Source organism: Corvus hawaiiensis, chromosome 3 (assembly GCF_020740725.1).
Source record: "Corvus hawaiiensis isolate bCorHaw1 chromosome 3, bCorHaw1.pri.cur, whole genome shotgun sequence".
Lineage (NCBI taxonomy): Eukaryota > Metazoa > Chordata > Aves > Passeriformes > Corvidae > Corvus > Corvus hawaiiensis.
The window spans coordinates 3,989,903-4,004,394 of NC_063215.1; the positions used below are offsets into that span (position 1 = coordinate 3,989,903).

The 14,492-nt window shown below is 42.9% G+C and overlaps 1 protein-coding gene across 1 annotated transcript in view; it reads left to right on the top strand.

Moving 5' to 3' along the window:
- PKHD1 (PKHD1 ciliary IPT domain containing fibrocystin/polyductin) overlaps positions 1-14,492 on the top strand; it is a 244,172-nt gene that overhangs the window by 90,954 nt on the left and 138,726 nt on the right. The window contains exons 38-39 of the mRNA XM_048299521.1: positions 12,339-12,546; positions 13,737-13,882. Of these exons, the coding sequence (XP_048155478.1) occupies positions 12,339-12,546; positions 13,737-13,882 (354 nt within the window). The remainder of the gene's footprint in view (positions 1-12,338; positions 12,547-13,736; positions 13,883-14,492) is intronic.

Below are 14,492 nucleotides of genomic sequence, written 5' to 3' on the forward strand. Positions count from 1 at the left end.
TAATTCCTTTTCTCTTTCAGACTGGGAACGTTGGGGGATGCTCTGCAGCTCTGGTTGAGTTCAGATTGTTTAGTAAGCGCTGTCAGCTCCTCACTTTGATATGTTAATATGACTAAGGGTTTCCCACAATTCCCTCATGAGTGGCAGTCCTTTGCTCCGGTAGTTGTAGCAGACTGGGAAATTTCACTGTTGCCTTTGGCTTTAGCCAACTCCCCTGCCAGTCAGAGCGTGCCACCCATAAACTGCCTGTCAATCACCCGTCACTTTGAGGAGGGGGTTTCAGTCAGCCAGGGCAACTCGACTTTTTGACAATGTAATTATGGCCCTTGCATCTGCAGTAGGGGCCTGAGCGGGGCTGAGAGAGTTTTATTGATTGTTCAGAAGGGAAATTTATCACTGTCTCCAGCTCCGTTCGCGCTCTATTCCCTGAGAAACTCTCCTGACAAGCTTCGGGAGAGAAGTTCAGCATGGTGGCCTTGTCTGTTCTTGTGCCTTTGTCCTTCCCAGGGAAACTGGAGACACCAGTGGATGCTGAGTGGGGGCAGGAACTGGGTGCAGAGTGGAGATGCTGCATCAAAACAAAGAACACCCAGCCTGCCCTTGTGACAGCTGATCTTGTGGTCCTAACACTCTAATCATGGAATCACAGACTGGTTTAGGTTTGAAGGGACCTGAAAGCTCATCCAGTTCCAGCCCCTGCCATGGGCAGGAACAACTTCCACTATCCCAGCCTGCTCCAAGCCCTGTCCAACCTGGCCTTGGGCACTTCCAGGGATCTAGGGGCAGCCACAGCTTCTCTGGGCACCCTGTGCCAGGGCCTCATCACCCTCATCACAGGAAGAGGTTTTTCCCAATATCCCATCTAAACCCACCCTCCTTCAGCTTAAGATCATTCCCCCTTGTCCTGTCCCTCCAGGCCCTTGTCTAAAGTTCCTCTCCAGCTCTCCTGGAACCTCTTTAGGCTCTGGAGGGGGCTCTAAATTTTCCCTGGATCCTTCTCTTCTCAAGGCTGAACACTCAGAACACTCCCAGCCTGGCTCCAGAGCAGAGATATTTCCACACATTGAAAAATTTTAAAGGTCTTCTCCATTTTCAGCGGTCCTGGTAGATGATCTCATTATTCCATTGTGTCCCCTCAAAACAGACTGTGCCTCTTTCAAAAAAAGACCATCACTTTTGTCAGGCATTTATCTAAAACTTCATGCCAACACTGTTGTGATATTACACTGTGTTGTTGGTTGTTACACTCCAGATTAAAAACATGCTCCATTCACCTTGTCCAAACCATGAAAGGTGTGTAGTAAAGAAAAAGCTATGTCCTGAAGGTTTTGGTTTAATAACTTATTTATAATCACGATAATTTAAGCAGGGGTGTCAGCAGTCATTTCAATGCTCTAAAGTCATGGCTAGTCCTGCTGCAAAGAATGGCCCTGCACGTGCAGTGGAGAAAATTACATTATAGAGGTAAATTTGCATGACTTCTATCCCAGATTTCTCTGCAGCCAAAGCAGTCTGATATTTTTTCAGGGTTAGCTCAGGGAAAAAAAGTGGTTTTTATCAGTTGAACCAATTATTAATTTTAATTGCTTTTAATCAATAATAAACCACAAAATATTTGTGAGCTGTGCACTGTGCTTTACAGAGCCTGTGCATTCCTCCAGAGATCAAACATTTAATCAAATGCCTCTTGCTTTGCCTCCATTAGGCAGTGTTATGTATCTGTGCCGAGTTTGAGATTAAGAGATCATAGACAACATGAGAGAATTTGTTCTGCTTTACTCACATATTAAAAAGAAAAGCTTCCCAGGGGGAAAAAATAGGGAAAAAAGTATCTAGCAGGGGGTTTCAAGATAGGGTGCAGAGATCTGTTAGAGAAAAGACGTTTTTTACTCTACTGAAATGTTCTTCTATTCAATAGATATTATTTTTCACTACCTGACCTTCCTGATTTGCACACCCCTGCTACACCTGAGGTTGCTGCTGTTCCTTAGGTGCCAGTTATCCTGCATGGGAGTTGCAGGAGTCTTTTTGCCTCCTGTGACAGTGTTTTTCCTTTCCAAGACCTTGACTTTAACATGATGCATTAAAGCAGATGGCTCTGGAACAGAAGGCTGAGCTGCCTTGAATCCCCTCGTGTTCACCGGGGGTAAGAAACTGCACTTAGGCACTTCCCATGGAGTAACTAATGTACAATGACTTGTGCCTTCACTTTCTTATTCACAAATATAAGATGACCATTAGATTTTAAAGACCTAGCAGATGGGGGAAAAAAAAAAGAGTTGGGTTCAGGGCAAGCTGCTGTGTCTTTCACAGTTTGCCCTTCTTTCTAATAGAGATGCATCTATTATCTTTGATTTAAGCTTAAATCAGTTGATTTGTGTGTTGGTGCTGATCTTAATGAGGAAAATGTGATGCAAAGGGGACAGAGAGATGGGCACTAATATATATATTATATAATAAAGATAAATATAATATAGGTAGTAAAGATAGTAATACAATATAACACAATATATACTATATACTCTGTAATGGAATAGAATAGAATAGGATAGGATAGGATAGGATAGAATAGAATAGAATATGTACATAGGCCATAGCTAATATATTACCTTGTGATTCTTGACAGGGTGTAGGTCTGTGGCTTGCTACAAATGTGGGTGCATATTATATTTTAAATAATTTCCTCCTTCAAACTTTCAAATATACATCAAAATATCCCTAGCAATTCTTGTCCCAACAAGAAACAGGTTATTGGCTGGAGGAAGAGAACACCCAGCTGCAAATTCAGGGTTAATTTCCACCCTAGGTAGGAGAAAGGCTGCAAAGTTTGGGCTTTCCAGGCAGGTGGTGGAGGTGTTCAAGAAACAACTGGATGTGGAACTAAGTGCTCCTGTTCAGCTGGCAAGGCAGGGATCAGTCACAGGTTGGACTCAACCCTGGAGGTCTTTTCCAACCTGACTGATTCTGTGATTCTCTGAAGTTTGGCAAACTGAGAGGCCTGGACCCAGCCCTGGCTTTCCACAGAGCTGCAGGCTGAACAAGGCAGGGACCCTCCCTTTGGGCTCACCCTCACATTTCCTGGTGCCAAAATCTCTTCCCCACCCCATTTTGGGGATGCAGGAAGCTGATCTTAGCCTGGCAATGGTTGTGCTGCCCCACATTCCCACTCCTGCAGGGAGATATTCCCTGTCTCATTCCGCAGCAGCGCGGGAGATGAACTGGCAATAACACAAAGTGTTACCAGCTGTCTGCAGCTCCCTGCAGGATCCACTGTCCTTTCCTGCCACAGCTGGAGCTCTTTCTCCTGGGGCCTGTCTAAAGACCTTTTCCTCTGTGGCATCTTTGGTTGTGAGGACATTAAAGGTGTGGAGCATGGATTTTGGTTTATGCAATGGCATTGCAGGAATATCTTTTCCCTTGCTTTCAGGACTGATGTGACTTAACAAAGTGACTGGGAGATCTCTGATTAAAGGGAATGTTTGGAAATTTGTGCATTTATGGGACAGCATGCAGGGACTGTACTTTGTTTGCAATTTACGTTGTGGGAAAAGGGCAACAATGAGAGTTCCTGTAGATCTGTTTAATCACAAAGCCCTTCCATCCTCAGCAAAATCATAGAATCATGGAATGGTTTGTGTTGGAAGGGTCCTTAAACTCATCTCATTCCACCCCCTGCCATGACAGGGACATCTTCCACTATCCCAGGCTGCTCCAAGCCCTGTCCAACCTGGCCTTGGACACTTCCAGGAAAAGGACATGACAATCCTTGCTTTCTCCAGGGTGCTGTTGAACGATATTCAGGTGGAAATGCTTTAAGTGACAACTGCAGTGTCATGAATAGGAAACATTCAGCAGGACTAGGTCACTTTCAAGGATATTTCCCAGTGGAGAAAATAAAAGTTATTCTGTTTGTCCTCTTGTCTGGATGATGTCAGATTTTTAATATTTGCTCACTGGGAGAAGATTCAAGATCAGGTTGGACTGGGCTCTGAGCCACCTGGTCCAGTTGGTGTTCCTGCACCTTCAACAGGAGGAGGAGATCTGGACTAGATGACCTTTAAAAGTCCCTTCCAATCCAAACCATTCTCTGACCCTGATTCTAAGCTCGGATTTGAGTACATCTAAAATACCCAGTGTGCTCCTGCTGCAGCTTCTTGTCAAAGAGCTGATAAACTCTTGGGTGTCCTAAGGGTTAACGAGCAGTTATAAATCAGAAAGGACCTTCTATTTTACCTCGGGGCGGGAATGAAAAGCTCTGTGCAGTGGCTGTAGCAGGAAGTAGCAGGAAAGCTGTCTGCATCTCCCCAGGGGCTGCCCACACACAGCAGTGAGTCCTGCAGGACTGCACGGGGGTGGAAAGGCAGCTCCCAGTTTCAGGCAGAGACATCCCTGTCTTTCTAAGATGTGTAGCAGGTAAAAAAAAAACCCTAGCAAACTCCTCTCATTGCAAAACAAGCTAAAAACATGCAAATGCTTAGGGAATATACCTAGGACTGGAATTAACAGAGAGCAAAACCAGCTGGAAATGTTGAAATCCAGAGGGTTGACAGCTCACAGTTCAAGCAAATGTTTTTTAACACATTTGAAAATATAGGAAAGCAGCTTTCATTCTTCTTTTATGATTCCCTACTCTTTATGGCCAGTGACTGGATCAGCCACTGCAAGAGCTGAAGCAGCTATGACTTTTTTTTAAAGAAAAATTATAAAATCTGGGTTCATAAAATATTTTTTCCTAGTCCTTAATTAAGGGTCTGTCATTTGGAGATCCATTTGGCCATAGAGAGCTGTAGTAACACATCTGTGTACTATCCTGACTAAGGAGGCTTTCTGGAAAAAAATTTCTATTCCTTTTAATTTAAGGAATTTTATCCATTATTATTTTTATGGTTTGTTTTATTAACTGAAGCAACAGCAGCAAAAAGTCCTTGTCTTGGATCTAAATATATATTAAAAAAACTCCTCTCTTTCCTGAAGCACCAGTTTCTAATGGCTGTATTGCCAGTTATTGCTTTGACATTTGAAAATTTTAGGAATGGCCAAGCTAAGTTTGATTAGGAAGTGCAATTTGGGTTTGGAAAAGGGAATAATAAGGGATTATGACAATGGAGAGGAAACTATATTCCTAAAATAGTCTGGCACCTGAAATTCTGAAGGAAAGTGTGCTGTATTTTGCTACCAGAGACAATCATAGAGTCACAGAATGGTTTGGGCTGGAAGAGACTTTAAAGGTCTTCTAGTTTCAACTCCCTGCCATAGTTGGGAGTTTTTAATAATCTAAAAAAAAAAAAAAAAAAAATTATAATCCATTGAATTATATTATTAACTTCTCTTGCAGAGTTCTTTTTTTTTTTTTTCTGGTGAGGGTAGAAAAACAGCTTTTTTCTTTTCACTTTGTTCCTGGGAATTGAAAGCTCCTATTCCCATTTACACTAAAGATTTACAGTATAGCTACAACTGATTGACAGATTATCTGCAGTGTAATTTGTACATTCCCAGTAAGTAGATTTTGTGTCTGAGCCCTGCAGTTCTCATAAATTCCTTTTGTGGCATAAAGGGGTCTCATTACCTCAACTTTAAAGCACCAATAAACAGTCAGAAGGTGTAAAAGAGCTTTATAGTTTGTCAACACCACAAACAACTGTGTGTTCATAACTGGGTTAATTAATCTGTGGTAAATAGGAGTAAAAATGAGATGCAGCAGGGTCCTGGGTGTCAGAGGAGAAAGGTTCAAAGCCTGCTGCCCCATGAAAAAAAGGAAGTTTTTAAAAAACATTTAAACAACTTTTGGGAGAAAGACCAACAGACCTATGGCAGGCTTAGGGACTGGAACCAGTCCTCTTGAAACCCATTACAAGATTCCAGTTTGTACCAACACTCCCATGTGTAAAACCTATTCTCCAGCTCTGCCTGACTGGATGTGGCTCACACTGGTTGCTGTCAGGCTTGGTTAGGATGTTCTTAAGGTGTCTCAAGTTAGGTAATAATATTACTCCAAAAAGTCTTGTTTTCAGGTCAGGGACATCTGTTTTCCATGAAAGCAACTTGTCATCTTGTCATGCAAACTCTTAGACCCCACAGATTTAAGGTGGAATTCATGTACCCAAATAGAAATACATGAAAGGCAGAAGTTCCTTTCAACAGGAACAGAAGTGTGCAGGTTGTGAGAGTTGAAGACTGAGGACAGGCTGGAATTTAATGGCTCAGTCTCAGTTAAAAGAAGAGTTGTTGTCTGGAAAGTTATTCCCTGGAGGGTGGGGGATTGGTATTAAAAGCTAACTGAGATATCAACACCTCATGGTGTCCTGGCAGAGAGCTGGAGGTGACTCAGAGAGAGAGCTGTGATCTCCTCGTTTGGTTTTGATCTGCCTCTTGAACTGGGACAAATTATCTGCTTTTATCTGTTTAAACTGATTCAGTTTCCCTTTTCAGTGAGATGGTACAAGGCATTCCTGTAGCTGCAGGAATCCTGCCTCTGGGGCTGACACCTGAGGAGTGACAAAGAACTGAAAATGCTGACAAGAGTCTAAGTGTTGACTTTCAAACCTCTTGGACTGTTTCTAGCTGGAATACGAGGCTTCATTTTTGAGAAACTGGGCTGGCTCAGTGGAAACTCCCTTCCCAGTTTTATCCCAGATTCTTGTGTTACCCCAAACAAGCCACTTAACCATTTTTCATCTCCTCCACACCTTCCCTTGTGTACAATGAGATTAATAATTTTATCTTGTGGAGGCCTCAGCCATGTTTCCATGGAATAAAGAACCCAACCATGGGCTCCACAGAGGGCTGTGGTGGGACTTGTCTGCATCCAGAGGAGAGATTCCCATTAGGTCTGGCCTTAGCTATCTATCTCCATGTGTGGAGTGCCTAACCCAGAAACATGGAATGGTTTGAATCAGAAGGGACCATAAAGATCATCAAATTCCACACCCTTCAGCATGGTGGGCCTTATGTTAATGCAAATAATAAATTACAAATGATGCTCCTCCTTTTGTGGTCAGTGTCAATCCAAGTTTCTCTTCTAGTGGAAGCTGGAACACATTTTAAGGCAGTGAACAAGAAGTGATATTTTTTAAAAATGTGCAGAGAAGGGGTAAAAGATTATGAAGCACTTCAGTGCTTCATAACTGGTCTGACAAATAGAGGCTTTAAGATGTTTTATCTGAAGCAAAATTTCCCACTGTGATGAGGAGTGGGATGTGGAGTGGCCTTTCTCAGCTGAGATCAATAGCACTGCTTTTTGGCCTCTCCCTCTCTCCCTTTCTGCCTTGGAGTGCTGAAGGTTGGCAGAGAAGCTGGACTTGTGCTTAGGGAGGGAATCAGTGATCAAGGGAGCACAGGTCAGTGCATTCCTTCAGGTCCAAGGCAACTTCTACCTTTTTAGGGGCAGCCACAAGTGAGGGCAGCTGGAGTTTCCAAGTCTCCTTGGCCACTCAGGTGCTTTTCTGAGTCACTTTGGGGAAATCCCCTGGTCTGAATGAGGAGACAACTCTCCTGTGCCTGCAGTGGGACAGAGAAACTCCTCCAGGTGATTCAGATTGTGTAGGCTCCCCAGGAGCCCATTTTCCCCGTTGATTACAGGACTTGTCTCCTAATTAGTTTGCAGCAGCCTCTCCTTATGAATCATGCTACAACCGGGCCAGGAGACACTTCAGAGACAGAGTCAGAGAAGTGGGTGTTTGCTTTATTCAGCGCGCCGGGTGTGTGGGGATCGCTCCTCCAAACACACACCTGGTGCTCTCTACAACACAGTATTAAGGGTTAAATTATGAATGTTCATCACATTCCTTGGGACAGGTGTGGTTATACAAATTATTTATCGGAAGTCATTAGCATATGGGGCACGCATGCGCTGTGTCTCCTGGTGGTTGCGCTGAGGAAGGCCTCTCCTCTTCCTTGGGGGTCTTTTCTGATGAAGGCCAGTAGTCATCCTCTCAGTGAACTTTTCACCTTTCTCCCTGGGCATGCGTAGTCCTTTGAGGAATGATTCAGCAGTTTCTGAGATGATCCTTGTCCCCTCTGTCTTGACAAGATTAGGGTGAATTCGGCTTCTTAGGTTTTGTGATTAACATCTGCTGTCTGAACTAACATTTGCTGTCTCCCAATAGTTAACTTGTGCTTACATGAGTTAGTTATTGACTGCTCCTTCTTCACTTACTCTGTAGTAACTCCTTTCAAACCCCTCTATTTCAGCGTTTCCAACTGTTGCAGCTTCAGCTTTCAAATCTGGGTGACCAGAAAAGAATATCAAACACCCAGTTTAAATTTTCAGTGCCCCTTGGGTCACCCAGTGTACACCTGGGAGAGGAAATGACCCTCATGTATTTTGTAATCAAGGGATTGTAAATAATGGCCTAATTTTTCTAAACCTAGAGCACTCAGTACAATTCACATTTTGCATTCTGTGGACAGATTTTCCTGTGACCCTAGAGGTGGGTCTGCCCTGACACACCTTGCTGAGTTTGCTCAGTTTTGATGTGACTGACATCTTTCTGTAAATGTCAAATTCACATCTCCTGTTGAACTACTCAGAATCATGGAATGGTTTGAGTTAGAAGGGACCTTAAATCTCATTTCATTCCAACCCTCTGCCATGGGCAGGGACACCTTCCACTATCCCACGTTGCTCCAAGCCCTGTCCAACCTGGCCTTGGACACATCCAGGGATGGAGCAACCACAGCTTCTCTGGGTGCCTGGTGCCAGGGCCTCCGAACCCTCACAGGGGAGAATTTCTTGCTAATATCCAATCTATCTTCTCATAGTTGAAAGCCATTTCTCCTTGTTCTATCAGCAGCTATTGGTATCCTATCACTACTTAGGACTGGGTGAAACCAGATAGATAAGTGACATATCATCTGACATAGATTTATGAAATACTTTTTGTTAGAGGCCATAAGAAATTTAATTTATTCTGTTTTTCCTCAAGAGTGGCATTGTAAACATCAGAATTGTCTCATTCTTAATGATTTTACCAGGTCCATACAAGACTGCAACTTTACATCATGCTTCCAACAGGAAGCATAACCAGGGTCCTGGTGCCAAGATGTTCCCAATCTTAAAATTTGTGATTAATTCCTTTGGAATTAATTTTCAAGTCCCTTGCACTTCTAGGCTGCACCATTCTGCTCTGCTCCATGTTTAAGGGTGTTCTGTTAAGTCATTTAGTAGAGTGTTCAATTCTCGCTTTTCCTGCAACAGCTTTTTGAGTCTAAAGGCTCTGTCCTTTAACATGAAGTCACTCCTGCTTTAGATCTCAAGATGTGCTTTTTTTTTTCCAAATCATGCTTAGTTAATTATTAAAAATGAGTTCAATAATTAAGGAGTTATACAGATTCATCTATTTTTCAGCACTTTGGAATATTTCTGCTCACTGTACATTTTGAGGGAAGAAATAATTTAAACACACCACAGCTGTTGGTCTTTTAAACCTTTTCCTCTCAAACAGGTAATTTATTTACCCGTTGCACAGCCCAAACCCAGGCACTGAAGGTTATTTTATGAACTTTGCACATTTTATCCAAAATAGAGTTTGTTTTCAAGGGGAATATATTATAGTTAGGGCAAAGAAGCCTCAGTTATGGTCTCTTATTGGTCTCTTATTATTACCAGAAAGGTATCATTGACCATATCTTGTGTGTCACTCGTGCTGCTGGAAGTAAAGGAGATTCTGGCCTGGAGGTGTTGTATGTGGGAATATAAATGGGAAACAAGGAAATGGGTAAGTGTGGTGCTTAAGGACATGGTTTGGTGGTAGATCTGGAAGTGCTGAGTTAATGGTTGGACTTGATGGTCCTAGAGGTCTTTTTTAACCCTCATGATTTTATGATTCTATGAAAGTGGAATCTACTAAACTTCTTTTTTTGGGTGGGTTTTTTTTTTTGTTGTTTTTTTTTTTGTTTTTTTTTTTTTTTTTGTTTTTCCCTAACAAAAATATACTGAATTATTGGAAACTGGGAGTAGATTTTGAATGTGCAGAGAAATATCCCAACCCCCCTAAATCATCAGGAAAAACCCCACCTAAAACATGAGAAAAAAGGTAAAACAAACTGTTGAATGGGGGACAGGGAGATGAGCACCGTAAGAAGAGAAAACAGGAAAAAGGAAATAAAGGAAATGGGGAAATGTTTGGATGCCTTGAATGCTCTCTTAGAAGAAAAAAACCCCCAAACTGAGAACATTTTCCTTAAAAATTTTTGAGTCAGAGCTCAAAAGTAGAAAAAAGCCTGAAAAAAGCCTTTTCCATTGGAACATGTTTTGAATGCAGAATGGTGTTTCCCACTTCTCAGTGACAAGAGTTGTTGCCCAGCAGTGCTGCTGTAGTGTCCATGTGACAGATGCACTCCACAGGGGTCAGCTGTGTGTCTGGACACAGATGCACGAGAACACACATTAACACAAGCACACAAATCAACACCATAAACAAAATGTCCAGAGCTGGAGAGAAATTGTGCAGTGCTCCACATGCAGATGGCTGCTGCCAGTCATTGGCTTTTATGCCAGTCCTAAAAATTGACGAGAATCACTCAGTGGAAAAAGGTAAAGGAATAAAGGTGAAGAGAGTGCTGCTGGTAAAAGAATGCACGTGGGCTGATATCAAGAGGGGTTTTTTGAGCTGTGTTGAGGATGTGGTCTTTGATGTCTGTGCCCGTGAGTGGTGGAAGGTGGATTTTGGCTATGTCTGCATTAGAAAAGAGTGTGGCCCTATAGAAGCAGAACTGTAGGGTGAATGATGTAGATGCTGAAGGGTCAATGTGTTTTGGGAGCTACTGCAGAGTCATTCCAGTCTGGTTCCTTTGGCACTGACGGTGTCCTATGTGTCCTACTGCATTTCAGCTTCTGCTTTGGTTTCACAAAATCCCAGGATGGGTCAGATTGGAAAGGACCACAGTGGGTTCACCTGGTCCAACTCCCTGCTCCAGCAGGGTCATACCAGAGCACAGGGCACAGGGCTGTGTCCAGACAGGTCTGGAATATCCCCCATGAGGGAGACTCCCCACCCTCTCTGGACAATCTGTTCAGTGCTCGGTCGCTGCCCAGGAAAGTTCTTCCTCATGTCCAGTGGAACTTCCTGGGATCAGTTCCTGCCCGTTCCTCTGGTGCCATTGCTGGGCCCCGGAGCAGAGCCTGGGCCCTGCTCTGAGCCCTCCCTGCAGACAGGGACACCCAGGGCTGAGGGTCCCTCTCAGCATCTCCTCTGAGGCTGAGCAGCCCCAGCTCCCTCAGCCTTCCCTGGGCAGGGAGATGCTCCAGGCCCTTCATCAACTTTGTCACCCTGTGCTGGATGTGCTCCAGGAGCTCCATGTCTCTCTTGTCCTGAGGAGCCCAGACCTGCCAGATGTGCCTCACAGGGCTGAGCTGAAGAGCAGGAGATCTGTTTGACGCATTCTAAAACAGGTTGTAATATGAACTGAAACACCTTAAGTGAAGGATGTCTGAGAGATTCTCTTAGCTGGAAGTAGAGAAATTTGAAGTTTAAGAAAATGTAACAACCCAGAAGTATCTCAGGTTTAGATGCCCATCATTGACACACAGCTGGTACTCACATATACCTCAATATATATGTATGCTCTTTTTTCCAAGGTAAAAGTATAAACATTTGAGTTTTCCTTCTCTGATTCTGTTGTGAATTTATTGTCTTGGAGGTGCTACTTCTTATTTCCATCTTCATTAAGGAAATAGTTGGGACAATGGTGTATATAGGTAAGGAGGATGCTGGGGTATTAGGAACAAGAAAGTGAAACAGCATATGGACAGAGAAGCTTGCTTAAAATAATTTGAAAATGATTTATTGGATGCAACCTCTACACTCAGTGATTTCTGCTGTTATTACTTTCCTGCAGTACAACCAGGGAGGACAGGAACTTGCTGTGGGCTAAAGGTAAATGTTGATCTACTGCAAGGGAGGGAAGGAAAAGTATTCTAAAGGTGGGTGTGTGAGGCACACACTCTCCCCTGATGGTGCTCAGTGTGCTGGGCCTCACTGGACCAATCTGTTCCGACGCCTGCTAGGGAAAAAAGAAATGTCAGAAGTTAAAGCAAACTTCATTAAGTGAAGAAAGGAGAGTTATAGGGCAAGGTTTTTCATTGCTGGGGCTCGTTATACACAGCTGTCATAGAATCATTGAATTGTTGAATGGTTTTGGTTGGAATGAACCTTAAAGACCACATCATACCACCCCCCTGCCATGGGAAGAGACACCTTCCATTAGACGAGGCTGCTCCAAGCCCCATCCAACCTGGCCTTGAACCAGGAGCATTCTGCTCCTGTTTGTTTGTTTGTTTGTTTGTTTTTTAAGTTTACTGACATGCTTTTTAACTTTTTTTCCCTTGTTCTTTTCAGGCTGGATGCCCAAAGTAGTTTTCACACACCTGAAATCATCAGCTAATGCTAGTGACACACAATTAGTGCTCCAGGAACCTGTTGATTGGCAGCCTGGTGATGAAATCCTTGTGGGAAGTTCAGGCCTTGGAGATGCACAGCAGTGGGAAGAACTGGCTGTTATCCAGTCCGTGAACAACACGGAGCTGCACCTTAGAACACCGCTCAGGTATCCTTTCAAGAGTCACGGGGATTTTTATAGCAGAGAGCTAAACAAGGAGAAAATTTGATCAAAGTCAGGATTTGCCATTCCCTGTGGGACATAATAACTATGTAAATCCCTTTAACAAAGGTGGCCAGTGATATTTCAGTCCCTCACTCCCCCTAAAGGTAGTGGACATTCAATCCTGGATGTTTAAATTCTATGTTTAAATTCTGTATCATGCCCTTGAACTCTGAAAACCTTTGAAGCGGAAAACACTGATGGCCAGTAAAGTGCAGTGGCATCAGTATAAGAATGGCAAAGAAATTTCCTACATAGTTAATTTCTTGAGAAAGTGCATTTTTTTTCACAAGAAATGTCTGACTTGTGTAAAAAAATATCCTCTCTTCTTGACTGATTTTCCTAAGTAAGACACTCAAAGTGAATTTTTCCACTATGGACGTCTGCTTCCATACTTCCAGTGAGTGTTAATTTCACTGCCTTATTCTCTCTTCATCTCCTGTGCATGGAGATCTTGGACAAACTGAAAACTCTATTTCTTATCAGCTCCAGTGTTGAAACACATTATTTATCTGGAGGCAACCCAACTCCAATGCCCAGGAAGATTAACGGTATTATTTTCAGGAATGATTTGGGCTTGAGGAAAAAAGTCCTGATGGTTTTCACCCAAACATGTTTTGGGAAGAGAATTCAAAGGCTGAAATATCTTGTTGTAAATATCATATCATCATAGAGCATCCTAAATTGGAAGGGACTCACAAGAATTATCGAATCCCGTTCTTGGCCCTGCACAGGGCAATCCCAAAATCTTCACCATGTGCCTAAAAGTGTTGTCCAAATGCATTTTGAGCTCTGGCAGCCTTGGGGCTGTAACCACTTCCCTGGGGGACCTGTTCCAGTGCCACACCACCCTCTGGATGAAAAGCCTTTTCCTAATAATACAATATATTATATTATATACATAATCTAAGAAAGGTTTGAGTGCTTGTAAGACAAAAAATGAAAGCAAACATCAGACAAGGAGAAGCCTATCTAGCTCTGGATGTGCCACTGTCCCTAGTGAGAAAAGGACTGAAACCTGCTCTGAATTTGGGAGTTTATGGTCATAAGCAAAAATAACAAGAAATCATAAACCTAATTCTCTCCATCTGGCAGGTGCAGATGCTTTTGAGTCTTTATTTCTTGTCTTTTGTTAGGTATCCCCACAACGTTGGAGAGGGATGGGACAATGGCCAAGGTCTGCCTTTGAGTCCTGTGGTAGCACTGATCAGCAGAAGGGTTGTTGTTCAAGGAAATGTCACACTGGAGAGGATGTCCCACCTCAGTCAGTGTGTAAATGCAGGTGAGGAGGTCTTTTCTCACAGAAATGTACTGAGGAGGAAAACTGCTCCATTAAAGTCCCATTGTGGCAGCATCACTGTGTATAAGAACTCTTTCTTCCTAGGATAACTTTGAGACATTCCAATGCCAGGAAGGAGATTTTGTCTCTCCAAACATTATTTGACATTGAAGTGTGAAGTCTTGGGAGTTGAACTGCGCTTCATTGTAATATCTCGGATGTATTATTTTCACATTGTTGTTTCAAGCCATCTTGGGAAAGACCCTTTCGTTTTGCCTGAGCCTAAGGGTGTAGAAGAGAAAGTATCTTCTGAAAACATGTTTCAGTGTACATAATATATTAAATTTTTAATTGTGTTTACTATTTAGTCACTTTAAGAAGAAGGAAAAACAAAACAGCCCAATACTGTTTGTACGCTTTAGCGTAAAATACTGAGATGTTGTTTAGTGTTTAGGGATCCCAAGGAAAAAATAACAGGTGATGCATAAAGTATCACTGGTGAAAAAATGTTAAATATCTCAGCTCTCCTTTAGTTTTAGCTGTATGAAATGCCATGGAGTTTGACAGGTGGATTCCTGATTTACACCATCTATTCAGGAAGCAGAATCAGACG